The sequence below is a fragment of the Zootoca vivipara genome, chromosome Z1 (assembly GCF_965207765.1).
Source record: "Zootoca vivipara chromosome Z1, rZooViv2.hap1.1, whole genome shotgun sequence".
Lineage (NCBI taxonomy): Eukaryota > Metazoa > Chordata > Lepidosauria > Squamata > Lacertidae > Zootoca > Zootoca vivipara.
In genome coordinates this window covers 65425133-65449095 of record NC_142583.1, presented here as the reverse complement: position 1 = coordinate 65449095, position 23963 = coordinate 65425133, and the positions used below count along the sequence as shown (strand labels likewise).

At 42.2% G+C, this 23963-nt stretch overlaps 1 protein-coding gene across 1 annotated transcript in view; it reads left to right on the top strand.

Moving 5' to 3' along the window:
* SHROOM3 (shroom family member 3) overlaps positions 1 to 23963 on the top strand; it is a 233965-nt gene that overhangs the window by 22909 nt on the left and 187093 nt on the right. Inside the window, exon 2 of the mRNA XM_060278375.2 lies at positions 4429 to 4934. Within this exon, the coding sequence (XP_060134358.2) occupies positions 4767 to 4934 (168 nt within the window). The 5' untranslated portion in view covers positions 4429 to 4766. The remainder of the gene's footprint in view (positions 1 to 4428; positions 4935 to 23963) is intronic.

The window sequence follows — 23963 nt, the reverse complement described above, 5'->3', positions numbered from 1 at the left end:
CCTAAAGAGCATGAACTAGACAGGACCGACTTCACCACGACAGAGCTCAGGATGAGGTAGTGGTGGGGAAAGGCAGGAACCCCCGGACATTCGTGGCCCAGGACCCAGTGTACGCAAAGAATTTTGGGGCAGGCCCAGCATGGGTACCCGCCACAGTCACCAAGGTGACCGGTCCCATGTCGTACGAGGTACTAACTGAAGGGGGGCAATGTTGGCGCCGCCACTGCTACCAGCTACGGCGACGATTCCCAGGAGAAACCTGGGAGGAGAGCAGGACAGAGGGGTCCCAAGGGGACAGAAGGGCAGTGAGGACTGTAGAGCGAGAGGGGTGGGCAGGGGAAGCAGAAGCAGTAGGCACAGAGGGGCGCCCCGAGGCTGGAAGGACACTGGAACCAGAGCCACAACCTAGTGGGTCAGTGGCGCCTAACCAGACAGCCCCGGCACAGCCAGCAGCCTCGGAACACGAGCCAGAACCAGAACCCCTGACCAAGGAACACCCCAGGCCACAACGCACACGGAGGCGGCCAGCAGACCTTGGGGACTACGAATGCAACTTCCCGGGCAGGACTGGAACTTAGAGGGGAGGGGTGTTATGTACTGAGCTGAATCCTAGAACAATAGGATTCAGAATCAGCAGTCTGATTGGTCCGCAGGAGCTACGCAATCCAACTCCAGGTGGAAGTGAATCCGCAACCTGATTGGCCTGCAGGAGCAGCCAATCAGGCGGCTGGCAGAAGTGAATCTGCAACCTGATTGGCCTGTAGGAGCAGCCAATCAGGCTGCAGGCAGAAGTCAATCCACAACCTGATTGGCCCACAGGTGTAGCCCTGAAGTAGCCAATCACGCAAGGCCCATTGTGTAAATAATGTATATAAGCAGATGGTTTTGGGAAAAGAGCCATTCTTCTTCTCTTCTTCTCCTTGATGACTATGAGCTGAATAAAGAGCATGAAATTCACTCTCGACTCTGAGTATATTTCAATTAGGTAATTGTGTTAATTTGAATAGCAGGAATAAGGTGCTTATATACAGTATATGCTTGAAACCCCTTAAGGAAGAGTTTTGTTATATCATCTTCAATCATGTTGCATGGGAAGCTGAAATGAGGAAGCGGCTGCAAATATTGTCACCACTTCTTACTTTTTGAACATCTCAAGTGTTACATAGCCTACTGTTCTCTGAAAAAGGAACTTATTTTACAAGCTTGCTTTTTGGCTTATGGATTTGCTGGCATTAAAAAAATATCTTGTCGCTCTTTGCTGAAGAAGCGCATCACTTTCTTGCATTTTATGGAACTGGGGAAAACTTTGACGATACACAATCTTAAACTGAAATAAGGTGGGCAGGTGTGGCGGGCAGGCGTGGAGGACTCCCTGGTCCTGAATGGGGTAACTGTGCCCCTGAAGGACCAGGTGCGCAGCCTGGGAGTCATTTTGGACTCACAGCTGTCCATGGAGGCGCAGGTCAATTCTGTGTCCAGGGCAGCTGTTTATCAGCTCCATCTGCTACACAGGCTGAGACCCTACCTGCCCGCGGACTGTCTTGCCAGAGTGGTACATGCTCTAGTTATCGCCCGCTTGGACTACTGCAATGCGCTCTATGTGGGGCTACCTTTGAAGGTGATCCGGAAACTACAACTAATCCAGAATGTGGCAGCTACCCGTGTTTCTCCAAAAATAAGACACCGTCTTATATTTATTTTCCCCAAAAAAACCACACTCTGGCTTATTTTCAGGGGATGCCTTATTTTTTCCCCTCCTCCTCCTGCCACGGCCGGCATTGCTGCTGTGCCTATCGCTATGTCTTATTGAATGCTTTAAAATCCTGCTATGGCTTATTTTATGGCTATGTCTTATTTTCGGAGAAACAGGGTAGACTGGTGACTGGGAGTGGCCGCCGGGATCATATAATACCAGTCTTGAAAGAACTACATTGGCTCCCAGTACGTTTCTGGGCAGAATTCAAAGTGTTGGTGCTGACCTTTAAAGTCCTGACCTTTAAAGTGTTGGTGCTGACCTTTAAACAGCCTTGGTCCCATATACCTGAAGGGGCGTTTCCACCCCCATCGCTCTGCCAGGACACTGAGGTCCTGCGCCGAGGGCCTTCTGGTGGTTCCCTCACTGCGAGAAGCGAAGTTACAGGGAACCAGGCAGAGGGCCTTCTCGGTAGAGGCGCCCGCCCTGAGGAACACCCTCCCACCAGGGAAGCTTTAGTCTGAAGGACTATTGTATTTTTAATATTTTTTTGGAAGCCACCCAGAGTGGCTGAGGAAACCCAGTCAGTTGGGTGGGGTATAAATAAATAAATTATTATTATTATTATTACCAAAGATATAAGCATGTTCCATGGTTTAGCAGTACAAGAGCATGATAAGAATTTTATAAAATAAATCGCATCCACCCCTTTCCAGAGAGAAACAAGAAGGTATTACTATGATTTAAAATGCAATAAAAAGACATAGAAACATTTTTTTAAAACAACAACAACAATCTATTCACATTTTAAAACAACAACCAGAGCACATGTAAAAAAAATAAAATCCAATACAGAAACCAGCTGGTGCTTGATAATAAAATGTATTTACAATTAATAATATTAAATATTAATGATTATAAAATAGAAGGAAAATCATGCAATATGCCCTCCAAAAGGCTTGCAACCCCAAAGGCTCCATGCAAAAGGAGTTAGATGTTTGGGTATGGACGTGTCAAGGCACATTCAAAAAAGGAGATAGGGAGACAAAAAAAAAACCCCTTCCTCCAGGTGAAAAAATACGGGGAAAGCAAAATGTCACTTAGAGAAGGATCTGAAATATTCTCCTTGAACCTTGATTTTTTAAAACAAATTCTGGATTTGATGCTTTAATGTGTTGTAAATCGCTTTGAGATTTTTTTCTTTAAAATATAGAACATTATAGAAATGAAATGATGATGATGAAGAAGAATAAATTTCACTGTTAAGAAAAAATAAAAGATCACTAGACATTCCATTGTGGTGTGTTTGATCCAAGTTACGTAATAGTGGCAACTGTAACCTAGGTTTGTTGATCAGCTTATAGATCTAAGTTTCTAACACTGGACCAGATCCATTGGCAGTAGCCTCCACTCCTGAAACACGCCTGGTTCAGTGGGGACCTCCATAGCAGCGGAAGCCTCCTGATGGCAGAGCCAGGCAGAAAAAGGGCACCTCTTTCACATCCTAACTGCGGTGGGTTAGGATTGTTCTGCCCAAAATTGACAACAAGGGGCCTTGTTGTCCATTCATATTGAAGTTGGGAGCTGCTGCTTTGATTTTTCATTGAATTGTAGAGTTGAAAGAGATCCTATGGTTCTTCTAGACCAACCCCCTGTAAGAATCTCAGGATATAGATTCCCTGAAGTGGTATTTGCTGGTGTATGTTGAGTTTTCTTTTTCAGTGTCAGTAATATGTTAATGTGATGCTTCATGTGATGCTGGGGTAGAGCATGAGACTTTTAAACTCGCAGTTGTGGGTTCGAACCCCACATTGGGCAAAAGATTTCTGCATTGCAGGGGGTTGGACTAGATCATCGTGGTCCATTCTAACTCAACGATTCTATGATTCTAAAAAAAAGAAAGAAAGGCATTTTCTGGTCCCTTCCAACTCTGCAGTTCTATGATGCTATGAATCGATGATATCAATGGAGCGTTTTGGGGCGGGATCTCCCATAAATCACCCGGTGCCTAACACATAATCATATTTGTGGCCAACAAATACTGAGTGGATATTCTAAAGCATTTTTCAACAAATAATTAGCAAAGTGACGTTTTCCCCAGAAGGCAGAAGAAACGCCATGACAGCAGCAACCTCTGGGGTCCTTATAAATATGGAAGCCTCAGTTATGAGATGCCACACAGTTTTTTGGCATGCAGTGGCAAAAACAGACAAGTTTTCTTCTCTCTCCCTCCTTCTCCCAGTTGAACACTCATTTAGCAGCAGGCATGACAACACGGGCAAGCGAGTGCAGTGAGAAAGTGCTGAAAAGAGCTAAGCTATCTCCTTAACATTTTTCCAAGGGATTAATTTCACCTGCCTTTCCTGTTTTCCTGGCACGCTCTCTTTCCCCCTTTATAAAATCAGCTGGGAAACTATTTCAAGTCCCCAGCTCGAGGGAACAAGTTGTTTAAGGTCCGGGTTTTTACTCCCTTCCCCCTGCTACTTTTGACAAGTCACAAAATTGTGAAGTTAGCAGAAAAGCGAGCTGGCAGACAGGGGGTGGGAGATGCTTTCATTCTTTAGATGCAATGAACTGAGGAAAAAACGGCCATTGTAATGGTAAATTGCTCACAGAAGGGGGAGAGAGGGCTGATAATCAATATAAAAAAATAATAATGAAGCGCTGGTGTGCATTTGAGGAGCTTGCTACCCAAAGCATTTAAATGTCTTTTTTTTCTTTTTTATGCTGAAAAGCCACCGATTGGAAATGTTAAGGGAAAGAATGAAGAGATGAAAGGAAGGATTTTACACGGGACAAATGTTTGCACGGGGAGAAAAGCTTCGTGTTCAAAAAGCTGCATCCAAAAAGTTGGAAGTTCTGAGATAGAAATGATGTGTAGATTGAGCTTCGCCCTCTGGACTTCTGCTGAGAAGGAAAACATAACCTCCCGGCAATCCTAGCAGCCTGCGATCCTGCAAACTATGAGACAATTCATCATGGACGTGAAGGATTTTAATCTTCTACTCTCTCCTCCTCCCCAGACTCTTCCAGTCACTGCTTTTGACTTCAGTGAGTGCTTGAGAATATAAACATGAGGATGCTGGACAATATAAACAGAACTATTATTTCTTCTTCAGAAGCAAACTTAACCCATAAAGGAAGATACATTTATTTGGAGGTTTTGCTACAAGGAGGTGCTCCATGGGGATTTACTTTGAAAGGTGGACTGGAGCATGGGGAACCATTAATCATCTCTAAGGTAACCTTGTTTACTTGAACTAAAGATGCGTTCAGCTGCAGATTGGGCCAAAATTGTGGTTAAAATGTAATCCAGGTGGAGAGTGGTTTGGTTTTTTTAAAGTCCAGGATGTGCTTGCTCTGAACTCTTTGATTCACTGAGTGGTTAATTCAGTACTTTGGTATACTGTGAAGTAATAGGACATTTGGTACAAACACAAGGAACTTCTTTTGCATACACCCCATTAAAATAAATGGGAATTGTGCAAAAATCGAGTTCCAAAGCAGCTTGTGCAGAAGAGGATACGTCCTGCACTCAAATTACTTTTCTGTATTCAAGGGAAATCTCTCATAACGCTAACCTAATTTACAATGAAAATAAGCTGGCATACTTGGACTTAAGCTGATTTAGTCTGATTCATGTCGAGGAGATCAAAATGGCTTAAATCAATGAAGTTCGGTTTAGCAGATCAAGCAGCATGCATCGGTTTTGTGAGAAAGAGAAAGAAGAAATGTTATTTGTTATTAGTGTTTTGGTTCTTGGTTTTTAAATTCAGGTAGCTGGTTTGTGTGAAAGGTTAGCTGTAACTACAGGATGTTGCTGTGTTGTTGGTTCTAGAGAGAGTAACAGAGGGAAGCCTTGAAATGGACTCTTTAATCAATAATGTGCAAGCTGTGGGGTTTCACTGAATTCTTTTTCAAGCAGTGCAAGAGCTATTTGGGAGACCACAAACCAGTATAATCTTACAGACAAAAGTTGTTCCAAGAAAACAATGATTTAAGGGCAAGGATGCAGAGTCTAAGAGTCACTGCAGTCTGAGACATTTGTTTTCAGGGCAGAAAATATACCATCACATTTGCAGTATCTGACTGTCTCTACCTTTTAGTTAGCTTTGCAAAGCATAGGCCATAGGTTGCACATTGAAAAATATGATTAAGTGAGTGATCAGATCAGCTTCTTAAATATCAGAGTACAAAATCAGGTCAAGAGTTGTCTCTTTCTCTTTGAAGAGAAAAAGTGTCCTGCTTGCCTGCCCAATATGGAGGCTGTAATCTGTGTATAGCCTTGCCCCCAACTCTCGCCTTGAGATCTTGTGAGGGAACCATAAGCTTGCCCTATGTGAGATCTCAGCACCAGCCACACTGAAGACACTGGGACCCTGCACTGCCTCCCCGGGCCGCCACATCTATCATGCTTCCCTCATTGATGGCTGCTGCTAATCGACACAATTGACCGGGTAAATGCTGGTGACCTGAATAACAACAGCTTGTATATACTGTATCCCAAAGGAATACATTTTTTTTTTTGCATACTTCCAACTGTACATAAATATACATGTCATTTTCAATGCTATACGTGTCATGTTCAATGCTATATAAGTCACTTACATTTATAATCATATTGTACTACTTTGGCTATGTGTTTAATAAAATATTTAATTCTTGCATTGTGAAAAACGAATATTCAGGCGAAAAGTGAAAAACATGAATTGCAAAAACCCTAGAGTTTACAGAACAAAACCGACTTCAGATATGAAATCAGCTTTGAAAAAACATATAAGAACAGTTGAAAAATCTCATGCAACAGAAAATGAAAAATTTTTTGGTTCCCCAGTGATTCTTTTCATGCAGGATGTAAGCATGAGGCTCCCAGATTGCTAGTGTCTGACACGAAGATGGGCAGGTTTTCCAAATGTGACAAAGCAAAAGGGGGAGGCAATATGGGTATCTCACAGAGGCACCCTCTTGGTAATGGAGATGGTGATGATGACAGTGGCAAGGCAAACCTGGAAAAAGCCTGGATGCCAATGATTGGATCTAACATGTGGGTTCCAAAGACACAGAGCGATACACCCAGGTAAGTGAGGCACTGGGTTTTGGGAAGGAGACACGAGGGCTCTGACAGAGTGCATTGACACCGAAAGTTGAGAAAAAGGGAAATCACAATCCTCAGTCCACTCCTGATCTCCTCATTCTATTTTAAATTTAAGCAAAATCCTCTCCTGTGAGAACAATATGAAATGCAAGTCATTTAGCACTGAGAGGTGAAACAAGGTATTCCCCCTCTTTTGGCTTAGAGGGAAGAGTGTCTTGTTGTATAATAAGTGTGATATGCTCAGCTCATAGTTTTTAAAACAACAAGAGGGATGGATGGTGCTTACTGCTGAAAATTAATGAGTCTATGGGACTTGGTTTCTACAACAACCAACTCCCTTAATGTCAAACATGCCTGGGGTGTGCATGATACCACTGGGAGCTTAGTCTCTTTGTTCCTGTTCCTTAAAACGTCTGTTTTTTCTTTTTAAAAGTTACTTATTGAAAGCGGTTGTGCTTGTGGCAATGTGGCATTCTATTTACGTGCTTGTAGGGTCTGAGTTTCCTGACTCAATGTTTTGAGTTTGCACATACAGTAACTGGAATCCACAGCTAGAACTGATTTGTAAACCAACTTCAAAGCATTATTTCAGAACCTGGTTGCTACCCCCCCCATTAAATCCCTGGTTGGTAGGCAGGTTTGGGTATGAACGTCGAAAACAAATTACGATTTAGCTAGCCCATGGTTTCATGTTAAGACCAATACCTGAATTATTATTTAGGGCCTCAGTAGAGGCCTGGTGTCCAAATAGCTTCCTCCGGATATGAACCCATTATCTGCCAGGGACTGGCTGGATGACACCAGCCGGGGAACTGCCAAGGGGAAGCCCAGAGAAGGAAAGCTCAAAGCTCAGGGGTTGGTGGTGGGACACCAAGAAGAGGTCAGGGAGAGAAGAGTGGGAGGAGATGCGGGATGCCAAAGGGGCAACAGGGTTTTGTGAGCAGGAAGAGCCTGTGACAGGGAGCAGTTCAGACTCTGACACTGGCGGAGCTTCATGCTCCGGGGACGGGGACGGAGCTGGCATGCATTCTGGGGGCGTGGCATGTTGCCCGTAGGGACGTGGTGTGCGTTCTGGGTGTGGTCACCGCCCGTAGGGACGTGACACACGTTCTGGGGGCGGGGCGGGCCACCCATAGGGCTGTGGTGCGCGTTCTGGGGGCGGGGCGCCCAGCACGGGCGGGGGGGGGGCAGCTGCCATGGCACCCTTGGGATCACACTGCCCAGGGCAGAGCGCCCCCATCGCCCCTCCCTTCCTACACCCCTGGACTCTGAGGCTGAAACAGAGGAGGGAGGTCAATGGACTATTGAAGAATCCAGAGAGTTCCCCTCTCCTGGTCTCCAAGAACACACAGGATAAGGAGGACAGCAGAACAGAAACCAGAGGTGCACAGATGCAGTTTGAGACTGCTTGGGAAACATCTGGGAGAGGAGGAGCTTTAGAGAGGGTAGAAGGTGGGGGCCATCAGTCCTGGCAACTGCTGTATAGGGCAAGACCTACTGAGAATGTTGCTGAGTAGATGCTTGTTGCCTTAAATAAAAAGTTAACTTCACTGACAACTTTAGGGCACAGGTTGGGAAACGCTGCCACAGAACAACAGCTTCCCAGTTTTCTACCTTCTGGGAACTTTCTTCACATTGGTTTATCTGATGAGGACCCTTGTATGCTGTAAAAGATTCTCTAAAGTAGGAGTAGCAAATGTGAACCCCAACTCCCACCAGCCTTATCTAATAGGGCAAGTGGTCAGGGTGTGATGGGAGTTGTAGTCCGGCAACATCTGGAGGGCCCACATCAGTTCTATTGAATGGTGGGAACAGCAAGAGGGCACCAGAACTCACCTAAGGGCTCTGTGTTGCAGTGGTGATAGGCAGGCTGTCTTTCAGAGAAGCTTGCCTGCTTTGATTGATCTTCTCATGAAACAACCTGTAGAAAATTCCCAAGGAATCCCAGGATTGCCCATCTGAAAACCACTGCCCTTGGTCTTCTTGATCTCTTCTAGGTTGAGTACAGTAGTACACACTCCTTGTGGATCATAGAATCATAGAATCATAGAGTTGGAAGAGACCACAAGGGCCATCCAGTCCAACCCCCTGGCGAGCAGGAAACACCATCAAAGCATTCTTGACATATGCCTGTCAAGCCTCTGCTTAAAGACCTCCAAAGAAGGAGACTCCACCACACTCCTTGGTAGCAAATTCCACGGCCGAACAGCTCCTACTGTCAGGAAGTTCTTCCTAATGTTTAGGTGGAATCTTCTTTCTTGTAGTTTGAATCCATTGCTCCATGTCTGCTTCTCTGGAGCAGCAGAAAACAACCTTTCTCCCTCCTCTATATGACATCCTTTTATATATTTGAACATGGCTATCATATCACCCCTTAACCTTCTCTTCTCCAGGCTAAACATACCCAGCTCCCTAAGCCGTTCCTCATAAGGCATTGTTTCCAGGCCTTTGACCAATTTGGTTGCCCTCTTCTGGACACGTTCCAGCTTGTCAGTATCCTTCTTGAACTGCGGTGCCCAGAACTGGACACACTACTCCAGGTGATGTCTGACCAGAGCAGAATACAGTGGTACTATTACTTCTCTTGATCTAGATGCTATACTCCTATTGATGCAGCCCAGAATTGCATTGGCTTTTTTAGCTGCTGCATCACACTGCTGACTCATGTCAAGTTTGTGGTCTACCAAGACTCCTAGATCCTTTTCACATGTACTGCTCTCAAGCCAGGTGTCTCCCATCCTGTAATTGTGCCTTTCATTTATTTTTGCCCAAGTGTAGTACTTTACATTTCTCCTTGTTAAAATTCATCTTGTTTGCTTTGGCCCAGTTGTCTAATCTGTTAAGGTCATTTTGAAGTGTGATTCTGTCCTCTGGGGTATTAGCCACCCCTCCCAGTTTGGTGTCACCTGCAAACTTGCTCAGGATGCCCTCAAGCCCATCATCCAAGTCATTGATAAAGATGTTGAATAAGACTGGGCCCAAGACAGAACCCTGTGGCACCCCACTAGTCACTACTCTCCAGGATGAGAAGGAACCCTTTGGGTTCGGTCAGCCAGCCAGTTACAAATCCACTGAATGGTAGCATTGACTAGCCCACATTTTACCAACTTCTTTACAAGAATATCATGGGGCACCTTGTCAAAGGCCTTGCTGAAATCAAGATAGGCTACATCCACAGCGTTCCCTTCATCTACCAGGCTTGTAATTCTGTCAAAAAATGAGATCAGATTAGTCTGACATGACTTATTTTTCAGAAACCCATGCTGACTTTTAGCGATCACAGCGTTCCTTTCTAGGTGCTCACAGACCGTTTGCTTAATGATCTGCTCTAGAATCTTTCCTGGTATTGATGTCAGGCTGACTGGGCGGTAATTGTTTGGGTCCTCCCTTTCCCCCTTTTTGAAAATAGGGACAACATTTGCCCTCCTCCAGTCTGCTGGAACTTCGCCTGTTCTCCAGGAATTTTCAAAGATTATTGCTAGTGGTTCTGAAATCACCTCTGCCAGTTCTTTTAATACTCTTGGATGTAGTTCATCCGGCCCTGGAGACTTGAATACATCTAAACTAGCCAAGTATTCTTGTACTACCTCCTTACTTATTCTGGGATGTGTTTCCCCTGCTGAATCATCTGCTCCATATTCTTCAGGTCGGGCATTGTTTTCTTTTTTGGAGAAGACTGAGGCAAAGAAGGCATTGAGGAGTTCTGCCCTTTCTCTGTCCCCTGTTCGCATTTCACTATCTTCTCCTCTAAGTGACCCTGTCCCTTAGCCGCTTTAGAGCTGGATCTGTGTGCAGGTTTTCTGTGCAGCCTCAATTGCAATCTTCACCTGGCTTGACCTCCTCCCAAACGGTTGCAGCACAGTCCTTGCCAGAGCTGCGTCTCTCTGTGTTCTAGGATTGTGCCACTCTGGTAGCAGACATTTAATTTCTCCAAAATTTCTACAGGTGTTTGTTTCTTTATATAGTAGCAAGCAGAACAGTTGCTCAATGTTTAGAGAATCTCCAGCTCACCAAGATCCTTTTATCTGCTCATTCAGTGGTTACGGCTCAGGCGTTTTGGGACAGCTTAACATGCCACAGGGCTTCTCTGAAATGCCCGTTCTAATCTTAAATTCAACAGCCACATAATTAACAAGAGAGCAAATTCTTGTCCTAGGAACAGAGACCTCAACTGCATTCTTGCCTGGGTTGCAGCAATACGGGAATGCTGTTACCTGCTGTGCCATTGCCCATTCATCTCCTTAAGCATCCAGCTACTCTGGTAGCTGCAAGAAGCAAGCGAAGAAGAATACTGTAAAATATTTTCCTGCCGGTAGGGTAATAGCAAGCGATAAAACTTGCTCTGGCTATCTAAGTCTTTGGGTGCCAGGTGGAGATATTCCTCCTCACCCTGCGTGACATTTCGCTCTCAGCTAGTGTTCGTCTTTTAGTTGGGTGGGGTAGAATGTGCCCTTTTTATGTTATTGCGGGATGAGCGCTTTTCCATAATATTCCACAATGTATTTGGTAATGTATGCTTAAAAAAACAAAAACACAACAACAGCCTGTCAGCTGCTTTGAGACAACTTTTTCTGTGGTAAGCACTAAGCAGCAAATAAACTTATTAAAAATAAATAACTAAAACTGTAATATTAGTAAAATATATGTTGGAGGGAGCCTGAAGTATAATCCCAAATATTAGCTAGAACTTTTTAAAATTTAGGGTTGCCATATTTCAAAAAGGAAAACACCAGCAAAGTAGTTTAGCTTTTTCTAGGAAGACCATAAAATTGTTCAGTTTTTTTTAAAAGGAAACCTAACCCCAAAACAGTGATTTTAAGCTTTTTGATCTGTTTCCGCTCCTTTTTCCATCGCATTGCCATGCACCTGGGTTTTTCCTGATAAGCCCCCTGCCCCCCCCCGGGGGGTGCCATTTTTACACCTGAAAACCAGGACATGTCAGGAATTTTCCTGCAGTATGGCAAGTCTATCTTTATTTATTTTTGTAGTTCATGACTGAATTAAGGCTGGAGCTACACATACCGATACTCTGCATGTTTACATTACAAAACACAAGCCAAGCTGAAATCTGTGCACTGCCAAAGGGATTTTAAAAAGAGGCTAAATTGTGTGACCTGGTAAACTTTGCATATTGCTCATTTTGTGTCACGTGTTCTCCTAGTCATGGAGGGGCAAGGCAGTGTGCTTGCCCCTTAAACCCCCTTAACTATGGGTCCTCCTCCCATAGCCATCCTTCTGCTGAATGGATTCTATTGCCATCATCACATGGAAAATATTCCACTTCAGGTTTCTGCAGCAGGTGAAACCTTTTCCCCAGCTGTGGGGGAAGTGGGGGAGGGGAGGGCGTTGGACTGGGCATTTGCATTGAATGCCTGTCTCTGCTGCTGCTTTTAATTGTAAATTAATAAGGATTGTGTTTTAATCTCATTGTTTAATTTTGGTTTAGACAGTGTATTCTTCCGCCCAGGGTGGATTACCGGTACAGTACATCCTTCAGAGCAGAAAGGAATTTAGCCACCACATCAGCTGCTTATGAGGGCTAAGCCAATGTATACATCTGTTTATACTGTTTTATAAAATTTACAGGGCTCTAAAAACATTTTTGTTTTGTGTTTGGAGAGAGGCACAGTATTAAATAAACAGCTTTATTTTATTTTTTAAAAATATATTTTTATTGGTTTTATAACAGATACAAAAAATATAGAAAAATATAGGTAAAAGAAAAAGAAAAAGAAAAAATATGAAAAAAAGAAAACATTTCCTTAACAATATAATATTTCAATATACTTTCTTACTCTGTGGACTTCCTCCTTCCCTCCCTTCCACGTTTCTGTTTATAACTAATATAGCACTCTCTACTTCTTAAATCATTTCTTAGTCTAAAATACTCATTATAAGTATTATTCTTGATCCGTTTTAACCACAAATTTCCAATATATCAAAATATCGTTTGGATCTAGAAATCATGATAATTAATTCACATTTGGTCTTAATTCCTCCTTACTATGTCTAATTGCTTCTTCAGCCTCTTTGTACTTCCACTTCCCTTATTGTCCATTTTTAATTTTATATTTCTTCTCTAAATAAATCTTAAATTTCTTCCAATCTTCTTCCACCGTCTCCTCTCCCCGATCTCTGATTCTCCCAGTCAGTTCAGACAGTTCCATGAATTCTATCAGCTTTAGTGGCCTGCATTGTCACAGCGATGTATGAATTTGTTGGCATGCGAAACGGCAAGGACCACCTTGAAGACAGTGGAGACCCATTTGGTCTGAGGTGCCAGCATCCCCTTACTTTTAGGGACAACAGGAATCCTGGGAACCACTCATGAGAAAGGATTTGCTTTCCTGAATCGGATCATATGGCCACAATTTGGACTCCCAAGCAGATGTCTTCATGCTCTGCTTGTGATCTTCCCAGGGGATGCTGCACTCATTTGGGGGATGTTCCTGCCTTATGGTAATCTCAGGAATATAATTCCCATCATCCCTGACCATTGGCTATGCTGACTGGGGCTGATGACAATTGGCAGTCCAACAATAACTGGAGGATACCAAGTTGAGGAAGGTTGTATCTTGTTGTTGTTTAGTCGTCTCCGACTCTTCATGACCCCCTGGACCATAGCACGCCAGGCACTCCTGTCTTCCACTGCCTCCCGCAGTTTGGTCAAACTCATGTTCGTAGCTTCGTGAACACTGTCCAACCATCTCGTCCTCTGTTGTCCCCTTTTCCTAGTGCCCTCAATCTTTCCCAACATCAGGGTCTTTTCCAGAGAGTCTTCTCTTCTCATGAGGTGGCCAAAGTATTGGAGCCTCAGCTTCACGATCTGTCCTTCCAGTGAGCACTCAGGGCTGATTTCCTTAAGAATGGATAGGTTTGATCTTCTTGCAGTCCATGGGACTCTCAAGAGTCTCCTCCAGCACCATAATTCTAAAGCATCAATTATTCGGCGATCAGCCTTCTTGATGGTCCAGCTCTCACTTCCATACATCACTACTGGGAAAACCATAGCTTTAACCATACGGACCTTTGTCGGCAAGGTGATGTCTCTGCCTTTTAAGATGCTGTCTAGGTTTGTCATTGCTTTTCTCCCAAGAAGTAGGCGTCTTTTAATTTCGTGACTGCTGTCACCATCTGCAGTGATCAAGGAGCCCAAGAAAGTAAAATCTCTCAATGCCTCCATTTCTTCCCCTTCTATTTGCCAGGAGGTGATGGGACCAGTGGCCATGATCTTGGTTCTTGGTTTTTTTGATGTTGAGCTTCAGACCATATTTTGTGCTCTCCTCTTTCATCCTCATTATAAGGTTCTTTAATTCCTCCTCACTTTCTGCCATCAAGGTTGTGTCATCTGCATATCTGAGGTTGTTGATATTTCTTCCGGCAATCTTAATTCCGGTTTGGGATTCATCTAGTCCAACCTTTCTCATGATGAATTCTGCATATAAGTTAAATAAGCAGGGAGACAATATACAACCTTGTCGTACTCTTTCCCAATTTTGAACCAATCAGTTGTTCCATATCCAGTTCTAACTGTAGCTTCTTGTCCCTCATAGAGATTTCTCAGGAGACAGGTGACGTGTTCAGGCACTCCCATTTCTTTAAGAACTTGCCATACTGTAGTTTGCTGTGGTTGACACAGTCAAAGGCTTTTGCATAGTCAATGAAGCAGAAGTAGACGTTTTTCTGGAACTCTCTAGCTTTCTCCATAATCCAGTGCATGTTTGCTATTAGGTCTCTGGTTCCTCTGCCCCTTCGAAATCCAGTTTGCACTTCTGGGAGTTCTCGGTCCACATACTGCCTAAGCCTGCCTTGTAGAATTTTAAGCATAACCTTGCTAGCGTGTGAAATGAGCGCAATTGTGCGGTAGTTGGAGCATTCTTTGGCACTGCCCTTCTTTGGAATTGGGATGTAGACTGATCTTCTCCAATCCTCTGGCCATTGCTGAGTTTCCCAAACTTGCTGGCATATTGGGTTGTATCTACTGTGGCCCATAACCATTGATAGAGGATAAATCTAATTCATTTAGAGCCATTTAGCCTATCTTCTGGCAATGAAAGCGTGAGTTAACCATGTATTGCACAAAGAAATAATTCTTTTTGTGTGAACTTGTTGCTGATTTATTGGATGATCACGAGTCCTCGTGTTTATGAGAGGGGGAAATTCTCTTTAAAAGCTCTGTGGGTACTTTTGTAATTTTCCACTTTTCAGTCTCATTTGTCTTTCCCCTCTGCTAAAGCACCCATCCCATACACTCCAGGGTTCCCCCCTTTTTTGCTTTTCTTGTTTAGATATGCAGAAGGTGCAAAAGCAGGTGAAGAATGCCACCTGGAGAGGGAGAGAGATAACAATTGCAAAATGGATACTACCAACAGAAAAATGGGAAATTAAACGGGACAAAAACCAAAGTGCAGTTTTTTGTCTCCTAAATCCTACACAGGCTGAGTAGAGGAACACCTCAAAATTCCCAGAGGATAATGCTGATGGTGTCCCACCTTGTACAAGCTCTTGGGTAAAAGATACCTTATCTTTTCTTAGATCAATAGGTTGTGTGCAGTTAAAAGGACCCTTTTGTTACCCATATCTATTCGGCTGTCAATCCTCCTTTAGCACAAAAGGCTTCCTGTTTCCTTCTGTTGCACACACTGGTTGATCATGTTTGGGCTGAGGTGTGAGAAGCTGCTCTTTGGAGTTGAAGCCTAAACAGCAGGCAGGGACCATGGGTTACTGAGTGAGTGCAGCACAGGCAGTGTTTTATAGGACAGTGTCCTGCCACAGTCATGTAGCCAGGTGCACAAGAGAATAATGTTGCTTCTGCAGCTTTAAGAGGGGTGCCATTTGTCAAATGTAAATATAATAGGGTAAGAACGATGGGTAACTGAATCCATCCTGATTATTGGAGCACCTAAGTCTGTCATTAACACACAGCACACAATTTCCTTTTGGTTCTAATAGTTCAAGTAACTAATTAGAACACAATTTATTGAAGCCCTGAGAAAGGCAATCAGTTTGGTAATGAATTTTAATTCTGAAGTCCAAATCCTGATGTCGAATTACACTCCAAATTTCTTCAGGTTAAAAATGAGTGCATCTTCATTCTTCATAGTTACTCAGTGGCTCTACAGACATATGCATAGCTGCCAAGTTATCCCTTTTTTAAAGGGATTTTCCCTTATGCTGAATAGGCTTCCTCGCGAGAAAAGGGAAAACTTGGCAGCTATGGACATATGGCTGGATCTGGGCTGCTTTTATTGCACTTAGTTCCCACTGAAGTCAATGGGTCTTGAGTCATGACTAACTTTCCTCCTTGGTTTCACTGAGAACTATATGTGGGCCCTGAGCAGATCCACAGCATGCATTTAAAACACACTCAATGCACATTTAAACCACATGGCTTTCCCCAGAGTCCTGGGAACTGTGGTTTCTTCAGGGATGCTCTGAATTGCAGCTCTGTGAGGAGGAAACTACATTTCCCAAGATCCTTTGAGGGGGAGGTGCAATGTGCTTTAAATGTACGTTGGATGGGCTTTGAGAGTATGGTGTGGGCTTTGAGAGTATGGAGGAAAGGAAGAGTAATTTGTTACAAGAAATTAGAAAGAAGGAGAAAAAATTAATTTCTAAGGGAAACGAATCCATAAAATATGAGTTAAAAGTTCTAAAATCGGAATATGAGAAATTAATTGATTACGAATTGGAACAAAATTTACAATTTTGGAAATACAAAAATTTTAAATGGGCAAATAAGCCAAGCAAATTATTAACATGGCAACTAAAGAAAAGACAAAAAGAGAAAATCATTAATAAGATTGTATTCGAAGATAGAACCCTTGAAAGGCCAAAAGAGATCTTAAAAGCTTTCCAAAAACATTACGAATTAGTGTACCAGAAAGAGGGCACGAACATGCAGAGAATAGAAGATTATATTAAAAAACATAAATTGCCACCTATACCGTCAGACAAATTAAAAGCGTTGAACAAAGAAATATCAGTAGAGGAAATAAAGGAAACCCTGAAAACGATGAAAAATGGAAAAGCTCCTGGTACTGATGGTCTCCCAACTGAATTTTACAAAACACTGGAAGAGATAATGTTGGTCCCCCTGAAGGACTTATTTAATACAACTCTAGAAAAAGGTATTATTCCGCATTCTTGGGAAGAGGCACAAATCATATTAATTCCAAAATCGAAAGCAGAAGTGGTAACACCAAACGATTTTAGACCAATCTCACTTCTAAATAGTGATTATAAAATATTTGCAAAATTGCTAGCGAACAGGTTGTCCACTATACTTGAAGACATAATACAGAAAGATCAAGTCGGTTTTGTGAAAGGTAGATTTGCAAAAGATAACATAAGAAATGTTATTAATATTATTGAATATCTAGAGAATAGAAGAGATAAACAAGCTGCAATCCTATCTGTGGATGCGGAAAAGGCCTTTGATAGGGTGGCCTGGGACTTCATGTTAAAACTGTTAGAAGATTTGAATTTGGGGGAAAGATTAGAAAAAGCAATAAAGGCCATCTATAAATCACAGAATGCTAGATTAATCATAAACGGAAGATTTACCAACAAAATTAACATTTTGAGGGGAACAAGACAAGGATGCCCCTTGTCCCCTATCCTTTTTATTATTACACTTGAAATATTATTAAACACAATAAGGAAAAAGGAGGAAATCAAAGGGATTGTGGTCGGTAATAAAAGACATAAAGTAAAGGCCTTTGCCGACGATATCATAATAACCTCAGAAGACCCAATTATAAGTATTCCCAGTGCCATCCAGACAATAGAAGAATATGGGGAATTGGCCGGCTTAAAAATAAATTATAATAAGACAAAAATATTAGTTAAAAACCTCGAGAAAAAAGAAGAAAAAGTATTACAAGAGAATACAAATCTCAAAATTAGTAAGAAAATGAGATATTTAGGAATAGAGATATCAACTAAATCAATTGACTTAATCCAGGACAATTATTTGGAAATTTGGAAACAAATTAGAAAGAAATTTGAAGTATGGAGGAAATTAAAATTATCATTTATGGGTAGAATATCAGCTATTAAGATGTGTGTGGTTCCCAAGATGAATTTTCTTTTCCAAAATCTCCCATTGTTGGGAACGGAGAAATGCTTTAAAGACTGGAAGAGAGACATAGCAGAATTTATATGGAACGGGAAAAAACCCCGGATAAAATATAAGATATTAATTGACCACAAGGAAAGAGGGGGATATGGTCTCCCAGATTTGGAAATCTATCACGACTCAGCGGCACTAGTTTGGATCAAAGACTGGATAGAATTAAGGAATTTTGATTTATTAGATCTAGAAGGTGATGGGCTAGGATTTGGCTGGCATCATTATATGATGAAAGATAGAGTAGACTAGAGAAATATTTTCATGCTCAATATAATTAGGAAATCACTATTCAAAGTTTGGATAAAATATAGGAGATTCTTTGAAGCAAAAACCCCCTGGTGGCTCTCCCCTGCTGAGTTATTGGCAGTGAGGAGGCGTAATATGGAGGGCATTTGGCCTACATATCGCGTACTCCTGGAAGAAAAAGAAGGAGTATTGAAACTAAAAGAATACACAGAAATCAAAAATTATCTAAATGCGTGGCTAGATTATTTCCAAATCAATCAGAGATTTCAATTAGACAAAAATGTGGGATTTGAAAAAGATAAATTAAAACTGGAAGAAATTTTAATCGATAATGAAGGTAAATATATATCCAATTTGTATCAATTATTGCTAAAATGGGAAACGGAGGAGGAGCTAACAAAAAATTATATGATCAAATGGAGCCAGGATTTGGGTAAAATAATTAATTTACAGAAATGGGAACAATTATGGAAAAGAGACTCGAAATTTACTCCAAATTACGATTTGTTAGAGAATTTATTTAAAATGCAAAATCAATGGCATTTAACGCCGGCCAAACTAGCTAAAATGTATCCTAGTGCCAATAATATCTGCTGGAGATGTTGCAAAGAAATAGGCACATATATTCATGTTTGGTGGAATTGTGATCGCATCAAGGAATTTTGGGAATTAGTTTATAATGAGTTGAAAAAAAATTCTGAAATATTCTTTTAGAAAACAACCAGAAATCTTCCTATTAGGAATGCTGGGAGAGGATATAAAACCTAAAGATATATGTGTAGTGAGCTATGCGACTGCCTCAGCAAGACTACTAGTCGCAAGAGCATGGAAATCACAAGTAATCCCGAGAAAGGAGGAATGGTTAGAAAAATTAATTTTATATTATAACTTGGCAAGAAAACACGAAATATTGAAAGAAACAAATCTGGAGGACAACGTAGGGAAATGGGAGTCACTTACCGTTTATCTGAGCACTTATGTAGATAAATCGTCTCTCCTCTCTGATGTAGCAGGACTCTAGAAATAAAAAGAGAGTAAATTAGTTATATGAATGTTATTGACATTGTAATAATCATAATTTTCTTTGTGAACTTAGTAGTTATAAAAATTAAGTACTTACCGTGTAACAACGTGTGTGACCGGAAATAAGTATGGTATAGATAAGTCTAAGTTAGGTTGTGAAGGAACAGGGATAGGGGTAGGGGTAGGACTCAGGGTGGGGGTGGGGGATTTTTTTTGTATCTGATAATGTGCTGAATTGTTTTGTTATGTTTTTGTTTTTATTGTTGTATTTGTTTAAATTATCAATAAAAACTCTTTTAAAAAATAATAATAATAAAAAAGAGAGTATGGTGTGGATCTGCCCATGGAAGTAAGAAATATCGGATGAAGCGTTGGAGTGTAAGAACTGCTGATAAGGACATTGCTATTCAGCATGATTGAAAATTCAGTTTGAAGCAGGCTGCAGGGTACATTTCAAAGTGTTGGCTTGGAAATAAGCTCCAAAATCCCATTAAGAAATAACAGGATTTATGTACATTCCTCCTGCCTCCTTAGCTTCTCCCCCTGGAAACACGTAGCATTGGGCTGGTGCCATTGCCAGGCCAATGCAAATTCATTTCACTCCTACAATCCTTTCTTGGTGATCAACTGGCCTGAAATCCAATTCCAACTTCCAGTGGCGAGAGATACTTTTCTTCTCATGGAATCAACTTCTATGTATTCTCTTGTGCATCTCTCTCTCTCTCTCTCTGTTTGTGTGTGTCTAGTTTTGCAGGGTTTTGTAAGTCTTCAAAAACCTCCCAAACTTGTTGGACCAGAAATGAAAGTGAGGCAAAGTAAATCAGTGTGCAAGCCATGGAAAGCAGAGCCTATTTTAAAAATTATCTGTTTTCAACCTTAGATCATAAAGGCCTCCCGTTCCACCGGAGGTAAGTTTAGGAAGCCTCGGGGGTTGCCACAACTATGTGGCCGGATGGAAGACCAGAGGTGGAGGGCCCCCCAAATTTTGGCGTCACTGCACCATCAGTTCCACCAAATGTCCATATAGTTTTACAATATATTTTCACACATCTTACATAACTCAGTCCGGTAGAGCATGAGACTCTTAATTTCAGGGTTGTGGGTTTGAGCCCTATATTGGGCAAAATATTCCTGCATTGCAGGGGGTTGGACTAGATTGCCCTCATGGTCCATTCTAACTCAACGATTCTATGATTCTAAAAAAATGCACTTTCTGGAACAACTCAATCCTACAGTGAGAATAGGGGCCCCAGGACTTAGAACTGTAGAACCATAGAATTATGGTATAGGTTTAGAAGCGATCTTGGAGATCTAGACAAACGCTTTCTCAATTCAAGGTCTGTAATGTGGGGTACAAGTACGATAGGGCTATCTAGGCCTTGCTTAGGGCTTTTTTTCAGCCAGAACATAGTTCCAGCACTTCTGAGAGCCATTGCCATCCTAAGAGAATGAGAGAGGTGTTCCTGGTAAGTTCCAGAACCTCTTTCCCCAGAAAAATAGCACCCGCTCTGTTTAATATGCCCAATGACGGTGAATCTACCACCTTCAAAGCTGTGAAATGGCTCTTATTATGTGTTTGCCTGAGCTTGAGTCTGGACTAAGGATTCTGAGCTCCTGTGTTCTGATTCGATACATGATGTCCAATCACAGAACATTTCAGGTTTTGGGCCATTGGCCTTTGAACCATGAGTTGTGATTCGCAGCTTGGAAGTTTAGACAGCCAATCACGTTGGCAGTGGGAGTGGCCCAGGCATTCAGGAATGTATATAAGCAGTTGCTTTCCCCCTGTTTCCCAGTTATGGAGTTCAGTAAAGGTTCTTGCTGTTATCGCTGTGTCTTGCCTTGTGGGAACCCACTTACACTTCATGTGTAAGCAAGGTTCAGATTTATGTGGTGGAATGTGTGCATGGGTTTCTACACAACAGTCTCTTTTAGACAACCTGTGTTTTGAGCATTCATTCTGATTTGTTTGGGGGAAGGCTATACCGACCATTTGTAATCCAGCACCTTCCAGTGAATCTCCTGCATTGTTTTCCTTACTAGAAAAAAGTCAAATTTTGGGGGTGGGTGGGAAGGAGGTTTGTTGCACAAGAGCTGCAAACCAGCTTCAATTGCACAACCTAAATTTGCCAGTATGTGATTGAATAGATAAACTGGAAGCTGAGCAGGCGGTTATCTTGTTTTGGAATGATTTATTTTCTCCTGAACTTTTGGTAGCACTTAGTTATAATAGAGACCAAAATTAGAAAAAACACCAACACCAAATGACTATTTTAGGTCAAGAGTCTGAGCTGTATCTCCTTTCTAAACTTCTTGCCATGCTGTGTTCAATTTTGCAAGTAGGCTTGGAGGCACCCAACGTTTCTCAACCAAGTCTCATAGTAACTGAGAAATTAGCTGCTGGAATTTGGGCCAAGGTCTGGCACTGTTCCAGGAATGTATGTCTGGCAAGATGCTAGTCTCATCTCAAAAGAGGATGTAGTGTAGAAACGTTACGAAGATGGAAGGGCATCTTTTCTAGATCCCACCATGTTTGTGTAATGTGTTTGCCGATGTTTAATGAATAGCATCCACTCATAAGAGATGCAGCTAGTGACCTCCATATAAGGCGACAGCAAAAAGGTTAGGAGAATTAGTCATGTAGAGCAGACTGGTTTAATAGGTGTATTGTGGCACCCTTTGGCACACAATCAATAATTAAGTTGCTGGCATGTATGCCTTGGTTAAATTGCTGATGAGATGTGCCCCCAACCCCCTAGTTCAATGACTGCAAGACTTTTCAGGGGAGGCAAAATGCAAGCTTTCAAGTTACTGTGGAAATGTCTCATTCTAGGTCAGCTAAGAGGATTTTGCATTGTTCCATATCAAGAATTAGCCTTTGGAGATGCATGCAGCTAGAGAACTAAAAACAGAAGGTTACTTCTGTACCAGTGAAGTAGCTCCACCTTGGTCCAAAATGGGCATTTTGAAAGCTCATTTTGTGATGTGTGAATTCCTTCAGTGTTGGGAAATGTGTTAGTCAGGTTGAAATTTTGAGGAATTAATCTATGGGTAGGCAAACTAAGGCCCAGGGGACGGATCCAGCCCAATCGCCTTCTAAATCCGGCCCGCAGATGGTCCGGGAATCAGCGTGTTTTTACATGAGTAGAATGTGTTCTTTTATTTAAAATGCATCACTGGGTTCAGAATTCTTTCATTTTATTTTCATTTTCCAAATATAGTCCGGCCCCCCACAAGGTCTGAGGGACAGTGGACCGGCCCCCTGCTGAAAAAGCTTGCTGACCCCTGAAAAAAAAATCCAATCCTCAGCTGAACTATGTCTATCCAATCCTCAGCTGAACTGCCTCTCCCTGTATGAACTGATCTGAAACCTCTGACCATAATCTGAGGCCCTTCTTTGCATGCTTCTTCCATGAGATATCTGGAGGGTGGCAACATGAGAATGGGCCTTTTCTGCAGTCGCTCCCCGTTTGTGGAATGCCCTCCCTAGGGAGACTTGCCTGGCACCTTCATTACTTGTATTTAGGCACCAAGCAAAAGCATTCCTCTTCAACCAGTCCTTTGGCTAATTAAACAATCTATGGCCTTTTAAACTGGTGTATGTGTGTGTTATCGTTCTGTTTATGTTACGTATTTTTTTGTGCTTTGACATTGTAAACTGCTCTGTGACCCTGGAATGAAAAGCTGTATAGAAATCTAATAATAATGATAATTGTTCAACAAGTATCCAGACTGGCAGGCTAGACTACAGCTAAAAAGAACAGCATTGTCCTTGTTCAGGTATATACGGCAGAAGTTTTGTGACTATGTTAGGAGTTTCTCGGTTAAGGATGTTTTGCAAATGAGTTCTCTGCTTCAGAATTTCCCAGTGAAGACTGCAGTGAAAAGAAAAGTGCCATATTATGCTCAAGTTATCAAACAGGCAGGGTGGCGGGGGCGGAGGAAAGTGCAGGGCTTTCCTTTTCACTCTGTCCAATTATACTGCGATAATACCCTTGCCAGCCCTGTCTATCACTTGCAAGCTCAGGTCAGAGAGAAACTCTGACCCAGGCAGCTGGGTGACAGAAACCAAACAATGATGAATTCGCTTTTGGGTTGATCTTGCATGAAGGGTCTCAGAGTTGCCCGTCAAGCAACTCGTAAGAATAAGAGAGGTTCCCCACCCCCCACAATAAAAAAAAACCTAAACCCCCCCCCCGCTCCACACATTGGATGGGGGGGAATTGAGAGTGATATATGAAAGGTTGTTTTTTTAATGCAATCTTTCATTGTCAGACATGATTCTTCTATCTTTCTACCTGAGTTTCTTTCTGCTTGCTGCATCTTCATTTGTGTGTTAAGCATTGTAAAAACTTTGCATGCCTTTTAGAATCATAGAAGATAAGAGATAAGCAACTGTACAGTCTTTAGAAGGCATCTGAAGGCAGCCCTGTATAGGAAGATTTTTAATGTTTAATGTTTTATTATGTTTTTGTATATGCTGGAAACGGCCCAGAGTGGCTGGGACAGCCCAGTTAGATGGGTGAGGTACAAAACAACAACAGCAACAACAGAAGAGATGGAAGGTACACCAATGGTCATCTAGTCTACCCCTTGCAATGCAGGAATCTTAAATCAGGGAAGGGAAACCTGTTGGACTCAAAATCCCACCAGCCCCCACCAGCATGGCCAGTGCTCAGAGATGATGGAAGGTGTAGTGTAGCAAGATCTGGCAGACCCCCACCCCTGATTTATGTGGAGGGATGTCCAGATGTTTTCTACATAATAGTATA